Source organism: Podarcis bocagei (genome assembly GCF_964188305.1).
Source record: "Podarcis bocagei genome assembly, chromosome: 11".
NCBI classification, from domain to species: domain Eukaryota; kingdom Metazoa; phylum Chordata; class Lepidosauria; order Squamata; family Lacertidae; genus Podarcis; species Podarcis bocagei.
The window spans coordinates 47,917,764-47,940,102 of NC_138136.1; the positions used below are offsets into that span (position 1 = coordinate 47,917,764).

The 22,339-nt window shown below is 39.7% G+C and overlaps 2 protein-coding genes and 1 long non-coding RNA gene across 10 annotated transcripts in view; 2 read left to right on the forward strand and 1 right to left on the reverse strand.

Moving 5' to 3' along the window:
• NUP155 (nucleoporin 155) overlaps positions 1-8,363 on the forward strand; it is a 36,564-nt gene extending 28,201 nt beyond the window's left edge. Inside the window, exons 27-35 of one of the 2 annotated variants that reach the window (XM_081212652.1) lie at positions 148-252; positions 397-551; positions 1,683-1,812; positions 2,435-2,548; positions 3,039-3,159; positions 3,735-3,845; positions 5,420-5,556; positions 7,189-7,295; positions 7,954-8,363. In XM_081212652.1, the coding sequence (XP_081068778.1) occupies positions 148-252; positions 397-551; positions 1,683-1,812; positions 2,435-2,548; positions 3,039-3,159; positions 3,735-3,845; positions 5,420-5,556; positions 7,189-7,295; positions 7,954-8,092 (1,119 nt within the window). In that variant the 3' untranslated portion in view covers positions 8,093-8,363. The other variant, XM_081212653.1, reaches the window with a different exon arrangement.
• Positions 1,820-10,007, reverse strand: LOC308597409. 2 transcript variants are annotated; one of them, XR_014012950.1, is made up of 3 exons: positions 9,342-10,007; positions 3,219-3,274; positions 1,820-1,927 (listed from the first exon to the last, which is right to left on the reverse strand). It is a non-coding gene; the product is annotated as an uncharacterized lncRNA (long non-coding RNA). The 2 variants fall into 2 exon arrangements; XR_014012951.1 differs by having other exon boundaries at positions 3,219-3,614.
• Positions 10,008-10,132: 125 nt separating this feature from the next.
• CPLANE1 (ciliogenesis and planar polarity effector complex subunit 1) overlaps positions 10,133-22,339 on the forward strand; it is a 53,667-nt gene continuing 41,460 nt past the window's right edge. For all 6 annotated transcript variants that reach the window (XM_081212567.1, XM_081212571.1, XM_081212570.1 and 3 more), the window contains exons 1-12: positions 10,133-10,228; positions 11,497-11,637; positions 12,833-12,965; positions 13,331-13,450; positions 14,246-14,472; positions 15,159-15,265; positions 16,793-16,949; positions 17,316-17,419; positions 17,511-17,693; positions 18,315-18,564; positions 19,380-19,538; positions 21,396-22,144. In XM_081212567.1, the coding sequence (XP_081068693.1) occupies positions 11,557-11,637; positions 12,833-12,965; positions 13,331-13,450; positions 14,246-14,472; positions 15,159-15,265; positions 16,793-16,949; positions 17,316-17,419; positions 17,511-17,693; positions 18,315-18,564; positions 19,380-19,538; positions 21,396-22,144 (2,270 nt within the window). In that variant the 5' untranslated portion in view covers positions 10,133-10,228; positions 11,497-11,556. The remainder of the gene's footprint in view (positions 10,229-11,496; positions 11,638-12,832; positions 12,966-13,330; positions 13,451-14,245; positions 14,473-15,158; positions 15,266-16,792; positions 16,950-17,315; positions 17,420-17,510; positions 17,694-18,314; positions 18,565-19,379; positions 19,539-21,395; positions 22,145-22,339) is intronic.

Sequence of the window (22,339 nt, forward strand, 5' to 3'; positions counted from 1 at the left end):
ATATAAAAAGATTATAAAAACCTTCACCTATATTATTCATTAGAGGAAATTAAACTGGTGCATAGGAAACACCTAGTAGGACTAAAAGTGTAATAAAAATATACTGTTAGAGATCTTTTTCAATTTCCTCCCCTTCTCTCATTGCAGTTTGAACAAATGCTAAAATTGGCCCAGCGTTCTACGGATGAACTATTTAGTATTGCTCTTTACAGCTGGTTGGTCCAAGCTGATCTGTCAGATAAACTGCTGAAAGTAAGTAAGGTCACAGACCAAGTTGATGAAGATAAATAAATACAATGTACAGTGTTTAAGATACACAACTTCATCGTCACATTTCATAAAACACTGCATTAGCAAGCTAATAGGAATTTACATTTCCCCCCTTGGTTCCTGCAGATAAACTCTCCCTTTCTGGAGCCATATTTGGCACGTATGGCCAAAGTTGATCAAAACAAAGTTCGCTATATGGATCTTCTGTGGAGGTTTTTTGAGAAAAACGGAAGTTTTAGTAATGCAGCCAGAGTTCTTGCAAAATTGGCAGACATGCATAGGTAAGGGTAGCTTGTTATCAGTAATTGCATCTAATGTTTTGATTGATTGATTGATTGATTGATTGATTGCTCAGCCTTCACTGTAAGGTCCCAGGGCAGGGTGAAGTACCTCCTGTCTTCTTTAGTTATTTACTTACGTTACAATTTTTGCAAAGCAATCTTTATGACACTAAGGTAGGACAGAACTTGTGATCCATCAAACTCAGGCATGGCCAAACTTGGCCCTCCAGCTGTTTTGGGACTACAATTCCTATCATCCCTGGCCACTGGTCCTGTTAGCTAGGGATGGTAGGAGTTGTAGTCCCAAAACAGCTGGAGGGCCAAGTTTGGCCATGCCTGATCAAACTGAACAAGCCTACTGACCAGGTATTGGGGGCTCAGCGTGTTTGACAAACTTCCTGTGATTGCATCCCCAAGTTTGCCTCAAAAACAAGATTACTGACTATGCCTGCTCCAGCCTATGGGCCAGGTGTGGCTTGTGGAAGGTTCCCATCCAGGCTGCAACCTCTCTTCCCTGGTCCTGAGCTGCTGCCATTCTATACTGGGAATGACCTTTTTTCAGTACCCCACCTGAAATAGTAGGAAGAGAGATTGCAGCCCCCCTCTGGAGATTCTTTTGGCTATCTATGGGTGAGGAGAGTGATTCAAGCTTACTCCTGATCATGCCCAAGGTATAATCTCAACTAGCCTTAAAGAAGTAGCAATGTTTTCTTAAGACACCAACAAGGAAGCATTTTTTCCATGGCATACAGTGTGGGGGACTCCAGTAGCATAGGATGTGGCTGTAGCTGCTAACATAAAAGCATTTACATGCATCGAGGAAATTAATTGTGGATAGCAGTTGATAAGTTTTGACCATGTTACCAAACCATGCATCTGTATGTAACATTTCTAAAACTGAATTTTTATTGGTTTCTATGTATTTCTAGATGGTATAGAAGAAATGACCAAGGTGCAAGATGCGAGGAGATACAGGAGTAATGGTGTTAGAGCAGTTAGACAAAGAATAACGTACTGCAGAGAAATAGACAGACTGAAGAACTAGATTAAAATATTGAAAACAGCTAACATTCTTGTGATAATTGCTCATAGAAGCTACCATATTAGTCACACCATTATGTCATTTAACAGCACTGAGATCTCACTTCAGCAGCGTCTTGAATATATTGCACGTGCCATTTTGAGTGCTAAGAGTTCCACAGCCATCTCACCAATAGCTGCAGATGGTGAATTTTTGCATGAATTGGAAGAGAAAATGGAAGTAAGTATGATAATTAATTTAGATGGCATTGATGGATCTCCCTGACCAAGCTGGTGGAGGTGGTCGGGGGTGATGCTGGAGAACCCAGGACTGTGTTCCTGAGAGATTTCAACAGCTGAAATAAAATATTAAAATAGGTGTTTTAGATAAACTTCTTGTTTTTAATAATTAATTGATTTTATCTGTTAATATGTTTATGTTCTGTTTATGGGCAGCACTTGGAAACTTTGGTAACTAAGTGGTATTTAAGTAGCTAAATAAACAAATCATAATGAGGCCACCTCAACTGTGTCGGCACAGGACTTCATTCTAACTCGAGCAACCTACCATTATTGTGTAACACGGTGGCTGAAATGGCTGCCAGTTTGCTATTGGCCTAGTTTATAGTTTAGTTGTTGACTTATAAAGCCCCAAACATCTTGGTATCCTGTTGATCTGAAGGAGTAACTTTGCCTATATAGACCTAGTCAGCTATTTTGAATTGCAGAGTTCAGAGTCCATATGTGTTGTGTGTATATGTAGTCATTGTAAGAAGTGAAATGCTTTGTGTTGGAACTAATTGTAGGTGGCTGCTGATGTTCACTGAGCTTTTAATTAAAGACTATTGTAATATTTTAATCAGGTTGCAAGGATTCAGTTTCAAATACAGGAAGCATTACTCCGTCAGTGTTCTCATCATTCCTCAGTACAAGATGCCATTTCCCAGCTGGATTCCGAGTTGATGGAAATTAGCAAGGTAATTATAGTAATATAATATATAGAAATTATAGTAATAATAACAAACATTCCCAGGCTTCTCTGTATTGTGCAAAAAATTCATCTGATATCTCCCAAACAATTTTTCCACTTAATCAAGAAAAATTGCTCTGCCTCACCAGTTTTTTAAAAGTGTTTTCTTTTACATGTTTCATTTTATTTTAGTTCTTTTATAATACACTGTTGTGTGCTGTCTTTAGCAGTCATCACTCTTGTGTGTGAAAAACACTCATATATATATATATATATATATATATATATATATATATATATAATATGCATATTTCTTGTGGAGCTCCACCATTGGAAGATTGAACAGTTTTTTTTAAAGAAAATCTTTTATTTGTTATTTAGGGTATAGGTATGCTATTCAATATTTTGTTTAATGTCTGTAAACTGCCTATTAATCCATTTATACTTCATTCTGCATTTGATCTATGTGAATGATCAAACTTGTTTTTAAATTGCAGCTTTATGGGGAATTTGCTGATCCATTCAAACTCTCAGAATGTAAACTGGCTATTATTCATTGCGCTGGTCATTCGGATCCTATCTTAGTGCAGACACTTTGGCAAGAAATAATTGATAAAGGTAGGTTCACGTACTTAGAAGAGATGCCTAGAAGCACACAACATTATGGAATGACTCACTTCTGTGTTGCTCTTCAGTCCAGTTTGCGGGGTGGGAAGGAAGTGACAGGAGTGAGCTGGAAGTAAATCACACCATGCAAGTTGGAGTCAACCGTTTATTAGCAAGAATATGATCTGCATAGATTTGGCAGAGTAGCTTAATCTTCTTCAGCAAGCAGGCTGTCAGATTCATTAGCAAAAAATAAACCTTGCAAATGAAAGGTCTAGGCTTTATTTATGAGTTCATTTCATCCTACTTCTTTTATTATTAATGGTAAACATTCAACAACTCTGCCAAAAAGCTTAGTGTCATGGTTTCTGTGTTCTTAGCCTAGAGAGAGCATAATTTGTATCACCAGAATATTGTTTTTAAACCATCTGGAGTCCTATGAAACTGGAAACTCATTCATAGCCCACCTATAGGAGGGTAAATTGACGATGATTATTTTTTTTAGTTGGTTCTGCATGTTGAAAATGGAAATAACATAAATGCAAGCATTTAATTGATCTTCTAAAAGAGTGTCTTTTCTATTTCAGCGCTGAGTGACAGTGTGACTATGAGTGCTCCTGACAGAATGCAGGCTCTTAGCCTGAAGATGGTAATGCTTGGCAAAATCTATGCTGGGACACCTCGCTATTTTCCATTAGGTATATAATTCAAATTAAGGATATTTGGAGATACTGAAAAATAAAATAACAGAATAAAACAAAGAACGAACAGGAAATAAATCCAATAATTCTTCCAAGAGTATATGTTAGATCAAAGTCAGTACCTTCTGTATTATCAAGTACTGAGCTGTCAAATTCCATATAAAATATTTATTAAAAGTGTGGGTGGGAGAAGCCCTACTTAAGAATTTGCCTGAATGTGTGTGATTTAAAAGACTCTTGGGCTGGGGTTTGGGGTGGTGGTGTTGCTGTTATTTATATTAATTTATTTCTATCTTTTTTAAAATGATATTAATTAATGTTTCACAAACAATAAAAACAAATTCCAACATTTAAACTACAAAAGCAAAACAAATAAAAGATACACAATAGAAAAACAGTTGATAGAAGAAAGAAGAAAAATTAAAAAATAAAGAATAAGAACAAAGAGAAAAGCCAAGAATCAAAACTAAAAATAAATTAATATTTTCAAATCTTATATTTTCTTCACTAGTTTCTTGACCTCACACCTCCCATTTTGTATTCCAGCTCAAATATTAAATTCAGCAAATCCTTACCCTCTCAATTTATTTCTATCTTTTAGATCTTATTATTTATATGGAAATTGTTCGATTTTGATGTGTTGTTTTTGCTGTTTTATTGTTTAGACTACTTTTGCTATGTTTGTAACTATGTAATTATTTTCATATTGTAAGTTGCCTTGAACATGGCTTAAACTATGAAAAGGCAGCATAGAAATAAAAAGGATGTATGTGGAAGGATGTAGCTTCCACACAAGGCCTGTCCTGAGACATATAAACTCCACCCGGAGCCTTCCCAAAAGCACCTTGTGTATGCATTTGACTGAATGCTCTTAGAAGACTGCAAAATGGAAGGAAGAATGTGCTTTGATTGTGAGGATGCTTCTGTGCATATCCATTAGTTTCAAATAGATTCTGCATGTACCCAGGCTCAAAGCAACATCTGAATTTCTCTGAACAGAATTAGAAGTAACTGTAGGTAGTGACCATGTGGAGCACAGGAGCAGTGTTATAAGTATGTGGAAGGTGCACACAATTTTCCATTTAGAGGTAATGCCCTCATATGCAGTTGAGTCATACCCTGAGTATTGAAAATACACATTCTTCTTTATGGCCTCCATAGGTCCCAGAAATGGGTATGCATTTGCATAGGTCCCATTTTTCTTGAACTCTAGGGTAGCAGGGATTTTGTCCTCGCCTATAGTCATCACTCTGTACACATGGAGGTGAGGCAAGCACCTTCCCAGTCATTTCTCTCAAGCCAAACTTGAAAAGGGCAGAACATCTTTGTTATCGCTGAACTAGAACTAGTTGTTGTTGTGAACTAGGAAGTCAAATGGTCAGAGTCCTCAAACAGTCTCTTCAGAACTCCCTGTATTGCACTGTGTCCACGTTTTTTAAAACATGTACTGAGTAGATTTCCTGTCAGGTTGACTTAAGTGAAGGAATTCACAGGCATATAAAAGAAAGAATAGCAACTAAACTTTGCAGCAAATGTTTTGCATCTCATTGGCCACTATTTTTCCCCCTTAGATTTCTTAGTGCAGTATCTAGAACAACAAGTTTGTTCTTTGAACTGGGATGTGGGTTTTGTAACTTACACAATGCAAGAAATTGGTGTGCCGCTACCAAGACTTCTTGAAGTATATGATCACCTATTCAAAGCACGGGTAAGAGGAAAAACTTAGCATATTTTCTTGTTGATCTGTTGTTTAAATTCCATATCATCACAAATTATGGGGGTGGACCACAGAATACCAGTTTTTTAAAGGCATATCACTGCTGAGATACTAACAGGAAGAAAATTCTAGGTTTGTACTGGGCCAGACATTCAAAATGTGTTTGTAGCTAGTAGACATTGATCCTCATGTAGTAGATTGTGACTCTATGAGCTCATTAAATTGGTCCGTAGAATACCAACTTGCTGCCTCAGCTGCCTCTTAGGTTGTGTTGAGGACCTTTGTTCGCTACTGCTTCATTTGTTGCTGCCTCTCCTCCCCCATTGTCTTATATGCAGGTGGGGACCAAGTAAGCACCCTCAGTCTGCTTTTGCAGCCAAATCACATCTCATCTGGCACAGCTGTATTTACACTCATCTGTATCATATCTAGTAAGGTCCAGCTGTCAAGCCTATTGCCACCTACTTTCCCACAGGCTCCTCTATTTTTAATAGCTGTATATAAGACTTGAATTTTACAAGTGCAGTTCACCAAACGGGTGAAAATGCCACACCTACCAACATACTGGCCTTGTATACAATGATTAAAGGTTTAAAAATACCTTGTTACTCTTTTTTTACCCCCATCTTCTACCCCTCCCACTACTCAGTTTCTTTCATTTTCTTTAAAAACAAGACTGGTGATGCCACAAGCAGGAGCCACTTTAAATTGGAGAACTACCCAGTAGTTGAAGACCAGTGCTACAGAGCACTGACAAAATCTTTTTTTAAAGAACAACACAGCCCATCTTCTGAACAGTTGCTGTGACTGGGGAGTTCCTTGGTTCCTTTCTGAGCCTTATAAACCATAGCCTCATTGCAACAAGCCTTATTTCAGCTGCAGTTGCTGAAAGTGAACCACCATTTCTAAATTTAAACTGAGCCTAGTGTGCCCATGTTGTATAATACCACAGCATGGTAGACAGAGTTGCCATAAGTTGCATGGGGCTACTTCTGTCAAGGATATGAGTTGGCAAGGGAGGGCAGCTAAGGTAAGCAGGAGGCTTGTACAACTGCATGCGGTGGGGCAGGGGGTTAAAGAATCTTGGAGGTTATGTAAGGATAGGAAAGAACCCTCTACATCTTTGTTAGCTAGGTAAACTTCTGAAATTTGTAATAAAACCTGACAAACAAATTCAGTATATAATAATCGCCTGTCATTTCTTTGTTATAACAGGAACATTATTGCATGAATTTTAGTATTTTGTGTATTGACATTTTGGGTTTTTTAAATTATTTATTTATTTCAATTTATATGCTGCTTCGTTGTTAAAAACCTAAAAGCGGTTTACAAAAAGATATAACGGGGGGGGGGGGGGACACAATCCTACATTAAAACATACAACATCTAAATACTAAAATGGATTACAATTGTCTCAACTTTCTGAGCATGTGGGTAGGCTTGTCTAAAGAAGAATGTTTTTAGCAGGTTCCAAAAAGGGTACAGTGAAGAAGCCTGCTTGATCTCACTAGGCAAACAAGTTCTTTCAAATGCAGAATGGGTATTATGTGGCACTCTGCAGTACACTCAACATGTTGATGAATAATTTCCAAATTCTCATGTATTTTTCTTTTTTCCTTACAGGATCCATACTGGAGTAAAATGAAGAAGCCTTTGCACCTTTTGGAATGCATCCATGTATTATTATCAGCATTTGTGCAAGAGCCTAACAAAATTCTTGCCTTTGAAAGGTACTTCTTTGAATGCAGATGCTGTAAACAAGCTTAATATATGCTGGAAATGCTTGCCAGATGAACTGATCTGGACTCTGCTATCATCATCTGAGACCTTTCTTTGTGTGCCTTTTCTGCAAGAGGCCTGGAGGGTGGCCTCACGACAACGGACCTTTACTGCTTGTGGGATGCTCTCACCAGGGTGACTCACCAGGCACCTTCATTACATATCTTTAGGCGTGAGGAAAAATATTCCTCTTCTGCCTGGCATTTGGCCAATTAAACAATCTATTGCCTTTTAAACTGTGTTTGTGGTAGGGTTTGTGTTTTTGTTTGTTACTCTGTGTTTTTATATTCTAAACAGCCCTGTAAACCTTATATGAAGGGCAGTATAGAAGTTTAATTAATAAATAATGTAAGTGGTGATTTAGAAAGTAACATAAGCAAAGAAGGCAGACTGCTGAAGGATCTTATCATACTAAATTGTATACATCTTGCTCAGAACGGACACATCCCACTACAACCACCAGCATATCCCATTACCAACTTTGTTGCAGAAGATCACTGACCGTAACTGTAGCTTAAGATTTAGAGGCAGCACATTTCTCTACAAAGTTTTGGGTCTCTGTATCCTAACAATAAACTAAAACTAACTGTTTTCTTTCTTTCTCTTTAGGCGGCGATTCACAAATATTTGCTTGGATGCTGTTAGCTGTTACCTTGTTGAACTGCAGTCCATAAGTCCAACACTAGCTGTACAGACAATTACAGGGAACTTTAAATCTCTACAGGCTAAATTAGAACGGCTTCATTGAGTGATGCACAACTATTTCTTCAGGTGGAATGAACTGTCACTGCACTGGAATCTGAAAAGGCAAATGCTTATTAAAGCATTAAAACAAGCTGTGGAGCTTATCATAGTTCTGTGTTGTCTGTTCTTAACTAACCTCACATAGAATGCAGAATGGCAGGTTGTTTCTCTTCTTTTTTTACTACTAAATTTTTCTAGCAGTGAAACAGTTTTATATGCTTTGAATTAAAATGCATTGTATAATCTTGCCCTGGCAATTAAAATTATTTTTAAAATTGGTTTCTCTATTAATTTTGCATAGAATTTACACAAGGTGTTTAGACATAAAAGTGGAATCACACAGCTATGTATTTGAGAGTTTGCTATGAAAAAGAGGCTTAGGATTATAAATGGCAACTACAGACAACTCCCCACTTGGGCACGACTGGGCACATGTGTGGTGCCGGGAAATTGGAAGTGGTGGGAGAGCTGGAAAGTGTGGCTTGCGAGGAAACCCAACATCCGGTTTAGATGTTGCACACATGCTGTATCATGCATAATCTTAGAAAAGTTATTCTCTCTTAGGTGTAAGAAAGTGAGAACAGGCCTGAAATCTGCAATTTTTATAAGCACATGTACTCAGTGAATCAGGATATATATTTAATTGATTAAGAATGCCAACCCTAGTGACCCCAGGTAGAAGAAGACATTGAAAACAGGAAATCATTTTTTAAGATGTGCTTGCTGTTACAGATATTATTTATAGTTATTATTTATTTTGTTTAGCCAAAGCCATTACAAAAGATAAAACATAATAAAAATGGAATAAAGCACATTACAGTTAAAATTACTATTGAAACCAGACAATCTGTCATAAGTTTGCTTTTCTGAATAATTTAATTTATAATCCCCTCAATTTTTTCTCCTTAAAATTGCTGCTCTAAAGGCAAAGCATGCCACTTTTTTAGAAGGTGCCAGGGCACCTGTCCTTTAGTAAAAAGTTAATCAAATACCCGATCATTGTCTCAGCTGGGAGATTTAAATATTTTAACAAGGCTGCTCTTAAGGCCGATATTGGGTAAACTAGTACAGTTTGTGTGTGTGTGTACTTTATGTATTTGTATATGTTGTTGTATGTATTGGTTATATATCCACTTACCTTAGACTAAACTTTATTAAACTCAGTGAAACTTGCTCCTTAGTAGATGTGTATACATATAAATGTGTATACATATGTAGAATATATATAGGATAGAAATCTTGTGCACACTTACCAGAGAGGCAAACTGTACTTCACTGCATGGGCTTTCTGAAACGCACGATTCCCTACAATTAAGAAAATGTTACGCGCGAGTGGGGGGGGGGTTCTTAAAGGAGCCCTGCATAACTGCACCATGGGGTAGGCATACTAAGGCCCAGGGGCCGGATCCGGCTCAATCGCCTTCTAAATCCGGCCTGCGGACGTTCCGGGAATGAGTAAAATGTAACCTTTTATATAAATTGCATCTCTGGGTTATTTGTGGGGCATCGGAATTCGTTCATTTTCCCCCCTTCCAAAATATAGTTCCCCAAGGTCTATGGGGGTTGTTGCTGAAAAAGTTTGCTGACCCCTGACTTACACAGTCCTGTGGCACCTTAAAAACTAAGCAAATTTTATTACGGCACAAGGCTTTCGAGGGTCGAAGCCAAAATTTAAGTCTTGAGACCAAGGATGGGAAAATCCCTTCAGATATCGTTGGACTCCATCTCCCATCAAGCCCTGCGCGCAGCAAGGATGATGGGAGTTGTAGTTCAACAGCGTCTGACAAACCACTAGCATCCTAACCCAGCTTTTTAAGGTGCCACAAAGCCTTTCTGGAGAGGAGGCGCGTCTGGAATCTGCAAGCCCTGCGAATCCAGCGCAGGGGGCTAGAAAGCGGGCTCGAGCGACGACCGAAACGATATAAAAGACGGGGCGGCGCGGCCTCCAATCTCTGCCCGTTAACTGCCGACTCTTGATTCCCATTACAACGGTCGCCGAGCGACGCATGCGCATTCGGTCGCTCAGCTCCTCCCCCACCCCTGCGGTTGGTCGCTCGGGAGGCAGTTGAGAGCCGCGAGGAAGGGAAACCGTTGGCGCTGAGGGGGAGAGGGAGGCGGTGACGAGACGACGACGCGCACGGTGGGTCCGCGAAGGCGGCGCCCGCTATGAGGAAAAGGCGGCGGCTAGGGAAGAGCTCTCGCCCACCCACCCTACTCGACCTCTCTATTTCCCACAAAAATGCGCTTATCCCTTCTCCAGCCGGGGGTGGACTGAACCTACATGCCCGAGGTTGAGTGGGGGAGGCAGGCAAAGCTTCCTTTATATAGGGGGGGGGGGGCGCCAGGCAAAGCTGGTCCGCAGCTTCATCTGTCTGTCTGTCTGCCTGTCTATCTATCTTATCTATCTGCATATGCATGTATGGAGAGAGGGGGTAGGCAGACAAAGCTGGTCGGCAGCTTTGTATATTGTATAAAATCTCTATGGTGCAGTTATTCTAACTAAACAATCTTGTGACCTGGTGGGTCATTGCTTTATTGTTATGTATTTCTGTGTTTGGATGCTGGAAACCGCCCTGGGATCCTCAGGTGAAGGGCGTCATATAAATTTAATAAATATTGATAATGCTGATAGCACTTGGAATACAGTATAATAAATCTGTTGCTGCCTCTCAAAAGGGATATCGCGGAGCTGGAAAGGTGCATTGCTGACAGAAGTACCAACCTCACCTGTGTAGAGAACGGATGCTTATCCTGCTCCCCAGTGTTTTGGGATCCAGTTATGGGTTTTGTGGTCCCTCTTTGTTTTGTTTTTGCCCACACTCCCCAACCCCCTGCATGAAAGTGAAAGTAGACAGACTGCGCTTGATAACAGCAAATGCTCCTGTCCCCGAAAATAACATCAAAATAACCAGGGCTAGAGCAATTTCCTTATGAGGAAAAGTTGGGGTGGAGATGAGCAAGGGTGGGACATGATCAAGGTGTATCAAGTATCCTTTTCTCAGTGCTTGAACCCCAGGGTGTGAAATGCTTTTTAATACAACTGCAACTCATAGTTAAATTTCAGCCTTCACTAGGATAAGATGTAGTGACTGCCACCAATTTTGCTTCAAGGATTAGACTAATTGATGGTGGATAACGGTTATTAGTCATTATGACCATATGCTGCTTCCAGGATTAGAGGCAGTATGCAGTCATTGGAGAACAACAGCAGGAGAGTTTATTGTTCCCATGTCTTGCTTGTAAGCTTTCCGGTTGGCCACTATGTGAGACAAGATTCTACACTACATAGGCCTTTGGTCTGATCCAACAGTTTCTGTTACATTCTTTTTACAATGGTGTACATTAATGTGATAGAAGTTGTTCTATAAATTTGAATGTCTCTATAGTTATGTTCTACTTTTTTTACAGTCATGTAGAACGACGTTCCCTTTTTGAAAAGTTTAATGGCTATACCACCTTTTAATAATCATGGAAATTAAACTGGAAGTTCTAACTTCTACATGTATCAAGCAAAGGAAGCCATGGCCTCAAATCACTTGGCTGGGACAGGTAATCAATCATCTGCTATTTTTGTATGATACAGTAGGGGCACAACACATCTAGAATTCAGCCTACTCGCTGAAGTGAATAGTACTTAAAAATGCTTGATTAGATTGTGTTCTGTGTTTGGTTATATTGCAAAGAACTCATCCTTTAGAGACCAGAAATAAAAATACAGATTTGTTAGGAAATTCAGGGGCATATTATGGTTATGTCTGCAACTACCACTTCGTTTCACAGGATTTAAATTCTTTACATATGAAATAAATAAAACAATGTGTAGGAATTCTGTTAATATTAGTTTTCATATGATTTGTTTCCATGTGTTAAAAGACACTGTCCATTCCTTTATTCATCTATTTATATAAAAAAATTGTATACAGCTAAATCATGAAAGTACATCAATGCAGTTTACAACATTAAAAAGATAAAAACCGTACAATAAAAGTATAAAAAGTTAAAAACATTTTATAAGCTAAAAAGTTAAAAACAAGTATCAATAAACATTGTGGAAGGATGAATTCTTAATTGCCTGCATAGGCCTGGCGGAATAGAAGCGTTTTCAGCAGGTGTTCAAAAATTGTCACAAAAGGTGATCGCTGAATCTCTATTGGTAGAGGTCTGGGCTGATTACACTAATGACATGGTTTCTCCGTTGTCTAACAAGCCTCACCCACTCAGGGAAGCAGCTCCAGTGTTCACTTAGTCCTCCTATGTAGGAACTTCTATGTTACATCTTTTCTGTGATATGCAAAAGACCCTTTTAGCAGTGGGGAACTGTCTTTTTGTAAGCATGAGCGAAAGTTCTGTATACATAAGGCATTGCAATGCAAGCATGGTGTGGTTTTTTTTACAGTTTTGTGCTTCTTTTTCTGTGATTCTAGCATTACAGTGGTACCTCAGGTTACAAACACTTTGGGTTACAAACTCCGCTAACCCGGAAGTAGTACCTCGGGTTATAAACTTTGCCCCAGGATGAGAATGTAAATTGTGCGCTGGTGGTGCAACGACAGTGGGAGGCCCCATTAGCGAAAGTGCGCCTGAGGTTAAGAATGATTTCGGGTTAAGAACGGACCTCCAGAACGAATTAAGTTTGTAACCCAATGTACCACTGTATACAGTAGTTGTGCTTATTCAGGTATTAGTTTTCAGGAAAAATGTGGAAGTAGGTACCCAAATAAAAGGCTTTCTTTCTTTATAATAGGAAAAGGAGGCTGTTTTTCTTTTAGATGACAAAAGTATAAATGAAATTAATCTCCTTTCGGGGAGGACAAAGAAGATCCCCCAGTTACATCCCTTCCTGAAGAATGTTGTTGTCTTAACAACTTCAAGAAATGGTTAAGTATCAGCACTAACAAGTTGTTACATGATTTTATTTTTTGAATTTATTTAAATGAATTGTTTTTCTGACAATTAAAAACGTACTGGCTCTCTACTTTGTGAGGGCAGTATCTAAGTATCTTAAATAAATAAACAAGTAAAGGGTTTCCACTGCTACCACCTTACCCTCAATATAGTTCTGATCTAAAACTATTTAACAACTTGGGACCAAAGGGGGGGAAATAGTGTAGTCTTATGCATGTTTCCCAGGGAGTAAGCTAATTGAACCTAGTTTACTCCCTTCTGAGTAAATATGCATGAAATAGTACTGTTTGTCTAAAATGTTGCACTTTGAACAACAAAATTCTCCTTAATCAAACAGGAGCTTGGTTAGCAGGGATACTTAAAACAGGAGAACTCTTTCTTTGGAACAAAGACCAAGACACTATAAAAACTGTCTCGGCAGCTGAAGAATGTAAGAAGGTGGTTTTAGCAGCACAAGGTAGGAATATTTAATTAATATTTTGATTAACATTGTCCTTTCCCCCATTTATTTTGTTCAAAAAAAGGTTTTATCAAACATTGCAATTTTGCTCATCATTTAACAACTAAAATGAAGATGTTGATTTTATTAATGACTTTCTGAGTTACTTAATAGTGTTTATATTTCAAAGAGAAATGACTTGTTAAGCTAAACCTTAGCATATATAATGTATTTTTATAGAACAGGGATGGAGAAGCTTTTTGGCCCAGTGGGCTCATGGGCCAACTTTGGTTAGTGGGCATGGCCACCCACCTATCAATATTCAGCTGTCACGATGTCACGTGACTGATAGTTGGGCAGTTCCACCCACCAGGGCATTCATACCAGGGAATGTGCTGAGGATGCAGCACCTAGCAGGATTGAACCCCACACATCAACTGACATCAGCGAATGGACCGGTGGGTGTGTTTGGCGGGAAATGGCACCATGGGCCTTATTTGGACCCCTTGGCAGGCCAAGATTGACCCATGGTTGAGAGGTTCCCTACCCCTGTTTTAGAAGGTAACCAGAATCATATTGAGGGCAGTAAAAAGATTATACTGCTTCTTAGTGAAGTATGCTATTCTTAGTTCTGTGCTATTATAAGTACTAAACATGATATCTTAGGTTTAATCTTTGTATTGTGTTCATTGACTTTTATACAATAAAAACTTAGCACAGTAGCTGATGTAAAAAACTATTAAAACTATCAATGTATTTTGGATAGATCATGTAAAGAATGAGAAGCTGCATTAACACAACATTATTTTCTAGACTGTTCAATGAGATTATACCTATATGTTTCTGGTGATGGAAATAAGGTTCTTCTCACTACGCCAACTGCCAGTATCTTTCTATGGGAAAGCGAGGAATGTAAAATTACACCAGCTAAAGGTTGTGCAATGGGACAGTGGTCACAAATTATTCCTGAAGCGTCAGTTGTATTACCATCTGTTGAAGAGAAAGAAACGTCAGTGAGTGTTGACTTCATCCAAAATGAGGTAAACAATAAAATCGGTCTAATTTATATAGATTCAGTAAGCTGTGTATGTAAAATGCATAGTGACCTTTCTGTTATCGGTTGTACAATTCTGGTTATTGTGGAAAGTAGAAGTGCACCAGCTCTATGTACTTCCTGAATTAAGAGGCAAATAAGGTCAGATTTAGGTGAGATTTTCACATGGCCTGGGTTGGATTGAGTCCTTAACAAGGCATCTTGAGTTAGTGGTGCACAACCCCAAAAGGCACTGTGCATTTGTTACTAGCTACCTTAAGTGAACAGTTTCTTTTAATTTTGAGGCTTCTGTGGGACAAGGATAGTCTTTGACAAATCAGTGTCTGGTATCTTGATCCTCATCATATGTGCCTGCAGTAGAGGTGTCCTCATGATTTGTGCACAGGGCAATAGTAAATATACCCTATCCTATTTATGCCTAGACAACAAAAAATAGGTCTCACTGTAATACTGCATGAACACAAAATCTCAATGTAATTTTTGCTTAAATCATCAAGGTGTAAGATGTGAAAGCTTATGTTTTATATATTCTCTTGCTCCATGTGAATTATACAAACCATGTGGTGAAATGTTAATTGTTTTCAGCTGATTTGACCTTAAAATATGGCTTGTATATGAGTCATTTAAGAAATCCAAGTAGAATTATTAAGCATTATTTTGATTCATTTGCAGATGCTGGGGGACTGCTGCTTGTGTTGTTTTGCATTTTATTCTCAGGAGCATTTAATGCTGACACTTTTGGAAATTAAATGGCAAGAGAACAGTTTAAAGATTGCTTGGTAAGATTAAATCATTAATTCAATTTTAATATAGGTTTTTAAGGCTTGGTTTTAAAACTTCAATGTTTACTGCCACATCATTTGACTAACATGTAGATAGTTTAATCAAGAAAAATAAGTCTGCATTAGTTAAGGTGTTTTTATATGTTCAGGGATTGAATGTACAGTAGGATTGCAACTTATACTGAAAAAGGTGGTTGATTTTTTTTAAATTTCCCCATAATACGGAACAGGGATACAAGATTCTTTTGTTTTTCCAAACTGGGATTTGTACTCGAGCCAAATTGGGCATGAAATAGTCCATGCTAAACTGTGCTGTTTTCCAAAGCACTGAATCAGGATTTGAGCTGAATCATGTGGTTGGTGCATATTGCTAAACTAAACTCTACCAAAGTTCTCCTGGCCAGACAGGAGGACAGAGGCTTTGTTCAAGCCTGTTCAAGGTCATGTATCTATGCTTTAGTGTTACAGGGAAACCAGCCAGTTACCGTATTTTTCGCCCTATAGGACGCAACGGCCCATAGGACGCACCTAGATTTGGGGGGGGATAAAGGGAAAAAAATTATTTTCCCCCCCCTGGGGCGGGGGAAGCTCGGGCACCCCCCTCCCCCAGCCCCCAGAACAGGACCCAGAGCGATGCCAAAGCTGCGTGCAGCTTTGGCATCGCTCTGGGAGCTTGCGGGGCTGGAAAAGGGGGAAGCCCGAGCTTCCCCAGCCCCCAGAACGGGACCCAGAGCGATGCCGAAGCTGCGTGCAGCTTTGGCATCGCTCTGGGAGCTTGCGGGGCTGGAGGAGTGCTGCGCCTCCCGCACCGACACCTCTCGCTCTCCAGGCTTCAGGAGAGCCCCACCGCCAGCCTCACAAGCTCGGGGGACAGCGGGGAGGCGCAGCGCGCCTTTCCCGCTGTCCCCCGACTTGGTTAGAAGGCTGGCGGGGGGGAGAAGGCTCCTCCTCCCCGTCGCCAGCCCCGCAAACTTGGGGGATAGTGGGAGGCGCAGGGCGCCTTTCCCGCTGTCCCCCGACTTGGTTAGAAGGCTGGCGGGGGGGGAAGCCTGCTCCTCCCCATCGCTAGCCCCGCAAACTCGGGGGACAGCGGGAGGCGCAGCGCTCCTCCAGCCCCGCAAGCTCCCAGAGCGATGCCGAAGCTGCGCCTCCCGCTGTCCCCCAAGTTTGCGGGGCTGGCGATGGGGAGGAGCAGGCTTCTCCCCCCCGCCAGCCTTCTAACCAAGTTGGGGGACAGCGGGAAAGGCGCGCTGCGCCTCCCCGCTGTCCCCCGAGCTTGTGGGGCTGGCGGTGGGGCTCTCCTGAAGCCTGGAGAGCGAGAGGTGTCGGTGCGCACCGACCCCTCTCGCTCTCCAGGCTTCAGCGAAAGCCTGCATTCGCCCCATAGGACGCACACACATTTCCCCTTCATTTTTGGAGGGGAAAAGGTGCATCCTATAGGGCGAAAAATACGGTAACTTACAGACATCCAGAAATAATGTTTCCTTTTATGTTCTTATCTATATGTATTTTTGTTTTATGTAGCTCTTTTCCATTTCTGATACACTGGACACAGCGGACATGTTCTTTGTCTAGTTTGGCTCCCCATTGTAAGCCAATAAAATCAAGAGGTGCTTTGCTTACTGCGTTTTCAAATGATGGGCTTGTTCTAGCAATAGGTGTCAACCAGAAGGATTTACAGGTACAAATATTAGTAACATAAAGCAAAAGTGATCTTGTTAACACTGTAAAGAATATTAAGTGTGATGCAGCAAATCAGTCTTCTGGGTTACCTTCATACTTCAGCAAGGGGATAGTAATAAAAACAAGGAATTAGAGAAGGAGTCTGCTCTACTTTTGTATTGTGTTAATTTCATCAGTGCTTCAGATCAGCACATTCAGCAATTGAAGTTATATCTGCTATATAGGTTAGATTATTCCAATAAGTTTCTAATGAAAGCTATATATGTGCTGTGAAGTGTTAATTAATCATTATATTTTATGTTGTTTGGTTTGCATGCAGTTTAACCATTCTTTCTTTTGTCTTTTTTTCAAAAAAAATATTCAGGCAACTCAGATTTTGTTTATGAGCACAGCAAATTTCATTGCAGTTTCTGGTAGCCTTAAAGGTTGTGGTAGTAAGAAACACAAAATTCAGTCAAAGTTTATAAGGTTAGTATAGTATTTTTCAGAATTTTTTTAAAATCATATTTGGATAGCTGGATACTGATGTCTGAAGGTGATATTTGTTCTTTTGTTTTAGATCCTATTGGATTTCTGACATGAGCTGGACTCATGATAGCCTTTTTTTGGCTTGCATGTTAAAACGTGGGTCCCTGATCTTAATGACTTGTTTGGGTGAATTGCTTACTTTAGTAACATATGGTTGCTCTGTAGAATTTGGACCAGCAGAATTTATTCCTCTACATCCACTAATAACATACAGGTGAGACAGTCATAATGTGGTTTATTAAATTCATTTGCTCATATCTTTCTTTCTTTCGTTCATTTCTTCTCTTTTAAATGTTTCACCTTTCAAATAATTCTTTTGCTTTTTCTGTGTCTTTCTTCTCAATCTCTTGTTTCTCATTCATAGTTCTCTCCTATTTCTTATAATGGCTTTTCCTGCTGAACAAATGACATTTTCATCATGTAAGTACAAATTATTTAAGCCACTATTAGGATCAATTATGTATTTTTAAGCATGACTATATTGAGTGGAGTTGATGAGGGTTGTAGTCCAAAACATTTCAAGGGCACCAGATTGGCAACTGCTGTGCTACTGTAGAAGAAGATATTAATCTGAGCTGGATTGTCCCCATAAAACTTTTGTGTTACATTGTTTAGTCATGTCCGACTCTTCGTGACCCCATGGACTCCTGTCTTCCACTGCTTCCCACAGTTTGGTCAGCCTCATGTTCGTAGCTTCAAGAACACTGTCCAACCATCTCATCCTCTGTTGTCCCATTCTCCTTGTGCCCTCAATCTTTCCCAACTTCAGGGTCTTTTGTGTTACAGAACTGCATTTACTTTACTTTTTTTGATAATTTAGTATTTTATCTGTTAGATCACAGAACTCTTTGATTCAAGATCTGAATCATTCTAATGATTCATCAGCCTCTGAAGGGGATCTAATGAGGCAGAGATTTTCTGTAGCATCACATCCAAGTTTACCCTTCTTCATTGCCTCTGATGGGTATATAATCACCGTTCTTAAATTTTATGATGGTTTCTCACCCTCGGCATATATGAGGTCTTTGCTGCTTGATTCAGCCCAGAGGCTTGAAAAACTGCACCACAGCTTGATTAAATCTAAGGTATTGTTTCATTTGGTTTTCTACTGCAACATAGGTTTAATAGTATAGTTCTCAGATTCTTGCCTGGAATTTGTTCTAGACATTATTAATTTGTCAAATCAGGACAATTCACTTATTCCATGATTAAATACTTGCATTGCTTTAGCCTACTCAGTGTTGAGAAGGAAAGTTAGTTTTAGGTTTCTGTTCAGAATGAAGTGTTTGAATCTCTTCAGTTGTGTGATGTGGAATAAAGCACCCACAAAGTTCACACTAGCCAGCCTGTCTGCCAAGGTCATTGTCCAATGCCCCTCTCAAAATAACATCATAAGCAAGGTTGGTAAGAGCAAGAGAGAAGGGTTTTTCATTAATGAAATCCCAGCAAATCAGTGCCGACACACACACACACACACACACACACACACAATCTCAATAATAATCTGAAGTCTTTAAAAGTTTGTTTTTGCATGCTTATCTGCTGGTTGTCTTGTATACATTTATTGGTATTTTGCTAAGATGTTTCCAACAAGTTCTTCTTCCCTGATCCTGTGAAATCATTCTCTGTGTATGTACTGAGAAATAAGACACAATTGTTTCATTAATATTTCCAATTATAAGTGTATAAAACTGCAGTGCGTATTTATAAACATCTTAGATTAGGCTGTTTTTACTGCCCAGCAAGTCCATCCTAATTGTGTTCTTTTTAAAATTTCATCTCTGAACATATTTTTTGTGATCCATCTGCACTGTCAGCTTCAGCATCACATTCATCAATCTCTTTCAGATGTTCAGAATATAAAAATAGGATAATAAAACTAACATGTTGTTTCCCACAGTCCAAGGAGAAAAGGCTGCCATTGCAATCACTGTCCTCCTTAAAAGCTAATCTATTACAACGCAATCAAAGTCAGAGCTCTGCTTTCTCTACCATTCCAAAATTTCTGCGAGAAGAGGAGGAAACAGTAGAGCTAAATGGAGAAGTAACACACTTGCAGGTATTCAAGTTTCCTTTGATACTAGTTTCTTGATATAATGCAACATGAATTAGAATAATAGTATATAACACATATATTTGTTATTCTGATCTACACAGATGTCAGTTCTGTTGCATGGAAGACATTTTTAAAAATAAATAAATCCTGATATGATACCTATACAGTGGTACCTCAGGTTACATACGCTTCAGATTACAGACTCCACTAACCCAGAAATAGTACCTCAGGTTAAGAACTTTGCTTCAGGATGAGAACAGAAATCGTGCTCTGGTGCCCCGGCAGCAGCAGGAGGCCCAGTTAGCTAAAGTGGTGCTTCAGGTTAAGAACAGTTTCAGGTTAAATACGTACCTCCGGAACGAATTAAGTACTTAACCCGAGGTACCACTGTAATAATAAAAGAAGAGTCTCACTTCCTCCATATATGTGCTTATAAGGCAATTTATGACTTGGGACTCCTAGCTTGGCTTGCAGTGGCAATTTCACTTTTGCTCTAAGTACAAATATGCCCTTCATTTTGTTGTATGCATATCAAACCTGTGATGGGACGATGAGCTGCTTGTGCGTAAAATCCAAGTCCCTCAGAGTTTGATCAAGCTTGCAAACCTCTGTCTGTAACGGAGCCCCTTAAACATGGCTCCGTCAGTCGCTAGCAGATTCCGACAGTGGTTGCTTTCGGAATCGCTTCCAACATAAAAGCTCCTTAACGGAAACACGTCTTCTGGACTCTCTACGTGACAGTTTCCGGCGAGGAGTGGGTGTCCCTACAGGAGGTCCTGAAACCTCCCCACTGTTTTCGCTGGAAGTGTCTCTGAGCCATTCCTCCTGCTCACTTTCCCTCAGCTCACCTCCTCTCCCCCTGCTGGTTCCCTCTTCAGCTGCTGAGTCTCTCCCAACCTGTGTGAGCCCTTCCACCTCCCTTCCGATGGCAGTTCCCTGACAAAACCATTATATACTTCACATCACCAACCCTTCCCCTCATTTTTAGTTATCAGCCTTCATCTCATATAATTGATTTACAGTCATACCTTGGGTTGAATGTTCTTCAGGTTGAGCGCTTTCGGGTTGCGCTCCACGGCAACCCAAAAGTAACGGAGTGCGTTACTTCCGGGTTTCACCGCATGCGCAGATGCTCAAAATGACGTCACGCGTATGCGCGGAAGCGGCAAAACGTGACCTGCACACACGCAGTCGTGTCTTACGTTCTGTTCAGGATGTGAACAGGGCTCCGGAACGGATCCCATTCGCATCCCGAGGTACCACTGTATCTTGTTAATTGATGGATATTATGGAATAATAGCTATTGTAGCCAGCTGAATTATGCTCCGGATTAGACCCATTGAAATTAATAGATCTGTCATGTCCATTAATTTTAATTGGTCTACCCTAAGGAGAACTACTGTGAGATGCAACCATAAATCCCTTATATGTTCACAAAGCAAATACTAATGGCTTGGGTGGAAACAGTTGCCCATTCCATGGCAAAGTCTGTGATGTGGAACTGTATGTGCCCCAGACACTGGGATTGCTTTGTTCTGGTGAAATGATTGCAGTTGTGCCTTTTGAGTTTGGTATGGCATGTATCTGCAGCCTAGTTGTTAAGGTTTAGTTTGCATTGGGAAAAATCTATGGATCCTCATCCATCTCTATACAATACATGTCAAAATGCACCATAACAATAGCCTGGATTATACGTTAAGTTTTACATTGAGTGACACAGCTCCACATATTTATTGCACAACATTTTTCACTAGTACCTGTGAAACAGTTCCCAGAACAATTATGTGGAGTACTTCTTTCTATAAATGTGTGATAAAATTCACATGTATCAGATAATGAGTAATGTTATCTTCAATTTAGGATTATGAAGAAGAATCAGATGATGACAAGTTGTTTCAGAGTCATTCCTTTATTTTGGGGAGCCAAAAAGGAGATACTTTTGTAACTGATGAAGGCCGGTTGGAATTTGCATCCATGTTTGACACCATTCATGCAATGGATGCAACAGAAGAAGAAGAAGATGACACAGCTTTGGAACTGAACCATATCCAAAAAAATCTAATTGCAGCTTGGAGAGTAGGGATTTCAAGAAACATGCAAGAAAGAGACACTTTGTTAAATTGTACCATACGTTGCATTATATACTTTTTTAACATTCTCCAGTATGCAAAACTTAACGTTGCACATTTAGATCACCCTGTCCAGAATTGTACCTGGATACAGTCAGTGTTAAAATGTTTCCAGCAATTTTTGTCTCTTCTAAGTTGGGAGGGTAAGCATAGACAAATTCTGGGACATTTGATGAAGCTCACGTTGCAGACCCTAAAACTGATGCTTGTGGAACAACAAAACCAACTGTTCTCCAATAATCTTTTGGGAGGCTTCTCTCTGCTGAAGATGGTTACTCATTTTTTAAATGGCAAGAACGCACCTCAGTATGAGATACTTCCAGCAGCCCCGGATGTTAATAATCAGGTGGAGTTTGATTCCATAATTGTGTCTGTGTTTCAAGCTATAGATTGGAGCAGCCACCAACATTTCTATGCGTTGAATTACATACTGAAGCTCTCTCCTCCAGCTGTAAACCTGTCCAATAATTCAGAAAAGAGGTATTTATTATCTGTTTGAAAACTTATTTTTATAATTTGTAATTGTATTTAAATATTTTTTTAAAAAATTGTCTTGAATGAAAGAAATAGAGATTATTGGATTACTTGAATTCTGAACAAAATAAGAAGACTGCCATTGACCAGATTTTTTTTTTTAAAGGTAAGGGTATTTTAGGTGTGGTTTACATGTACCAA